Here is a 3605-nt window from a genome sequence, read left to right on the forward strand (position 1 = left end):
TGTGGTCCACAAGACTTCCCAGGAACCAGATAAAGGAAGGGTGCTGGTCAGTATAGTCTACAAGGCTAGAGTAGTTTACTACAAGCCCGAAAAACAATAGTGGAAAGCTGTGGTGTGGTGGTGCATCCCTTCAGTCCCAGCACCCCAGAAGCCAAGGCAGCCACATCCCCTCAGTCCCAGCACCCGGGAAGCAGAGGCAGGCAGATCTCTGTGAGTTCAAGGCTAGCCTGGTCTACAGAGTGAGTTCCAGGGCAGCTCTATACAGTGAGACCCTGTCTCAGACTGCAGCAAATGTGATCAATACAACTACATGCTGAAGAATGGTTTTACATGAGCAACCCTGGAGTGACATTTACTACACCAAAGGGCTGAAGGAGGAATATAACACTCTCAGTTTATACGGGGAAAAAAAAAAAAAAGCAGTGATGATAGATCATTTGACATAAACTGATGAAAATGTGATTTTGTGTTAGGAATGAAAGCCAGTTCTCTAAGACTAACCAGGAAACTTAAGCTTCCAGCCCAAATCAGACAGCAGCCAAGAACACACACCACCATCTGGCAGTGGACTAGGGGCCTGGTCAGCACCATGGGAGTTAAGGGAATTGAGTCTGAAGAGTCAAGCCACAAGATTAAACTACAAGAAAAATTATAGGCAATGGGAGGATGTATTAATTTGTTATGGATTAAAACATAAAGACCATTTCTCCTGTTATCATCTCCAGTGCTACCAAGAGAGTCACTTTAGGAACGCATGCCTCTGGGATAAATAATAACAAAGATAAAGAAAACCTCCATAGGCACATTATTTTTAATTTTTGAAAAAAAAAAAACATAAAGACTGGGGATGTAGATCAGGCCTGGTATACGCAATGTGCTAGTTTCCATTCCTAGCAATACACACATGCACACATAGTCGGGGGGGGGGAGGGGAGACAGAGAGAGGAGAGAGGGAGAGGGGGGGAGAGAAGAGAAAGGAAGAGAGGAGAAAAGAGGAGAGGGAGAGGAAAGGGAGAGAGAAGAGAGACAATGAAGAGAGGGAGAGAAGAAGAGAGGGAGGGAAGAGAGGAGAGAGAGAAAGAGAGAAGAGGAGGAGAGAGGGAGAGGACGGAGGGGATTGGGGGAAGAGCTCTTTAAGTTCCAGATGAGAGGATGAAAGGATAGCGAATCCAGAAGCAGGACCGGCCCCTATAGGGTGGGGCTAGGAGTTGGGGTTTCAGCCAGACTTTCCTTACCCCCATCTCCATACAGCCAACTCTGAGCCTCTTGCCCTCTCTTCTCCCGGCAGAGTTTGGACAAACCTAACCACCCTCGGTCAGGACTCACCACCCATCCAGCCAGCACCATGAGACCTGTGTCACCTTTCCAGCTCCTGCTGGTGCTCAGCCTAGCACCACAGCCAGTGCCTGGAAGTCCCAAGCAATACTTTCTGAGTAGGTGCTGGGTCTGGGCTCCAGGGGATGGACGGGGTTAGCTCCTGTGAAGAAGAGACTGTCTCGGGGGACACCTCTAGAGAATTTCACAGTGAATAGAATAGTACAGCACCCAAGGATCCGAAGGGTGTAGTCGGAAAACTCTGGGTCAGAATCTCTGTTCTGTTAGCTTATCATGGAGCTCCCAACTCTCTGAGGACAGGGGCTTTGTTATGTTCTCAAATGTGATGTTATAATGTTAATAATGATATTGAGACAAGAAGAAAAGAGAAACAAGCTGGTGCATTCAGGCAAGGAGCTGTCTTACTAGACCGTGAGGCATGTCCCACTAAATATTAGTTATAGTAAACGTCGTCAGCCTCATCCTCCTGGTTAAGTTTGCTGTCCCCAATTCCATCACGGAGAAAACCCTGGCCCCATTCTTCAAGCATTAAGACAGACAGGAAAATGAAATTGGTAGAAATCAAGATTCAATCTGCACAAGGTTGGCCTTGGAGGATACACGGGGAAGAAGGGAAGGGACTGCACATTTTATTTTATGCTTGGTAAAACCTAGAGGCACTGCACATTCACCAGTGACTAGCATCCACTAGAGTCTGTCTCATTGACTGCGAATGCCCCTTAACCTGGCAAGGGCAGGAATGTCTATCGTGGACAAGAGCTGTTTTGTGTGCATTCTTCTATATTTGGGGCTCGGTCAGAGCATATGACTGATAGCTCATGTTCCTGTGGAGGCTCAGTTCTGTTTGCAGAGCTTCTGAGAGGAAAAGGAGAAGCCAGATGTTGGCATCCCATTCTGAAATCCCCACCCTCCTCACCATGAAAAAAATCCACCCTGAACTATGAATTGGAGTCCACCTTGCAGCCCAGCCCTTGCAGTTTGTTGGGTTCATTGTTGTGCTATACTTCTGTTTAGGTTTCATCTTTTTTTAAGAATATTATTTGTTTAATATATATGAGTACAGTGTAGCTGTCTTCAGACACACCAGAAGAGGGCATCAGATCAGATCCCATTACAGATGGTTGTGAGCCACCATATGGTTGCTGGGAATTAAACTCAGGACCTCTGGAAGAGTAGTCAGTGCTCTTAATCACTGAGCCATCTCTCCAGCCCATTTAGGTTTCTTAAATGTGTGTGTGTGTGTGTGTGTGTGTGTGTGTGTGTGTGTGTGTGTGTTCCACACAAATAACTGATGTCCAGTTGACTCTAGGACAAATTTAAATTAATATAAATTATGTGACCAATACCTTTTTTTAAACTACACACACACACACACACACACACACACACACATTCGTACCCTTGAAACAGACCCTACCTGGGTCTATGGGGACTCAGTATCTGACCCATAAAGATTTTGCATAGACAATGAGTCCAAGGTTCCACCTAACAGTCTCAGATCTGCTATCCAGCCCTAGATCACTGACCAGAACCCAGAGGAAGATGGGCGCTAGGGGCAGAACCCAATTCTCATCCCTGGAGAGCAGCAAGGGGAGACAAGGTTGCTGCTGCCTCTTCTTTCAACCACTCTCTTTCCACTTCATTCCAGAGTATATCCTGGAACCTCCACCATGCAGATCGGAGCCCGAAGAGTGCAACATATTCTGTACACAGCAGGAGGAATGCCTTGAACCCCTTCAGTGCTGTTCTGCCTACTGTGGGATAGTGTGTACCTTAAACCAAGCCCCAGTACTAGGGCCCTCCTAAGATTCCCCTCTCCCAGCCCTGGCACCGGAGCTGCTGCAGAGGCCAACAGCAGAGCCTCTTGCCCACGACTGTGATGAGCCTTCTTTCATTTTTCTTTCTTCTTGTTGTTTCTGCCATATCACCAGCCTTGTCTCTGCCTTTACCAAGAATGATTTCCACAGAACTCCTAATTAAAAGAGCATGCTCAACTCTCATCCCCCCAGCACCGAAGCTGAGAATCTCTGCCCCTGTCTCTGAACATACGCATAGTCCCTTCTGACTCGTCTGGGGCCTTCCTGGACCCAGAATCTACTTTTTTCCCAGCATCTGCCTGGAATGATGTATCTGGTCGCACAAAGCAAGTTTGTTCTCTTTCTGCTTGTTCCCCTTTGTCCCTTGACGTCCTCAAGTTCAGGATTGCTGTGGCTGAGTCCCTAGGCCTGAGCCTTAGCCCTGAATCTCCCAAAGAGAAGGATTCTGGGACA

The 3605-nt window shown here is 47.3% G+C and overlaps 1 protein-coding gene across 1 annotated transcript; it reads left to right on the forward strand.

Moving 5' to 3' along the window:
- Nucleotides 1–1330: 1330 nt before the first annotated feature.
- On the forward strand, nt 1331–3380 carry Wfdc13 (WAP four-disulfide core domain 13). The gene is made up of 2 exons (XM_021195199.1): nt 1331–1433; nt 2984–3380. The coding sequence occupies exons 1-2, from the start codon at nt 1346–1348 to the stop codon at nt 3139–3141; spliced, it is 246 nt and encodes an 81-aa protein (XP_021050858.1). The 5' UTR covers nt 1331–1345; the 3' UTR covers nt 3142–3380.
- The last annotated feature ends 225 nt before the right edge of the window (nt 3381–3605 follow it).

Source organism: Mus pahari, chromosome 3 (genome assembly GCF_900095145.1).
Source record: "Mus pahari chromosome 3, PAHARI_EIJ_v1.1, whole genome shotgun sequence".
In the NCBI taxonomy this organism is placed as follows: domain Eukaryota; kingdom Metazoa; phylum Chordata; class Mammalia; order Rodentia; family Muridae; genus Mus; species Mus pahari.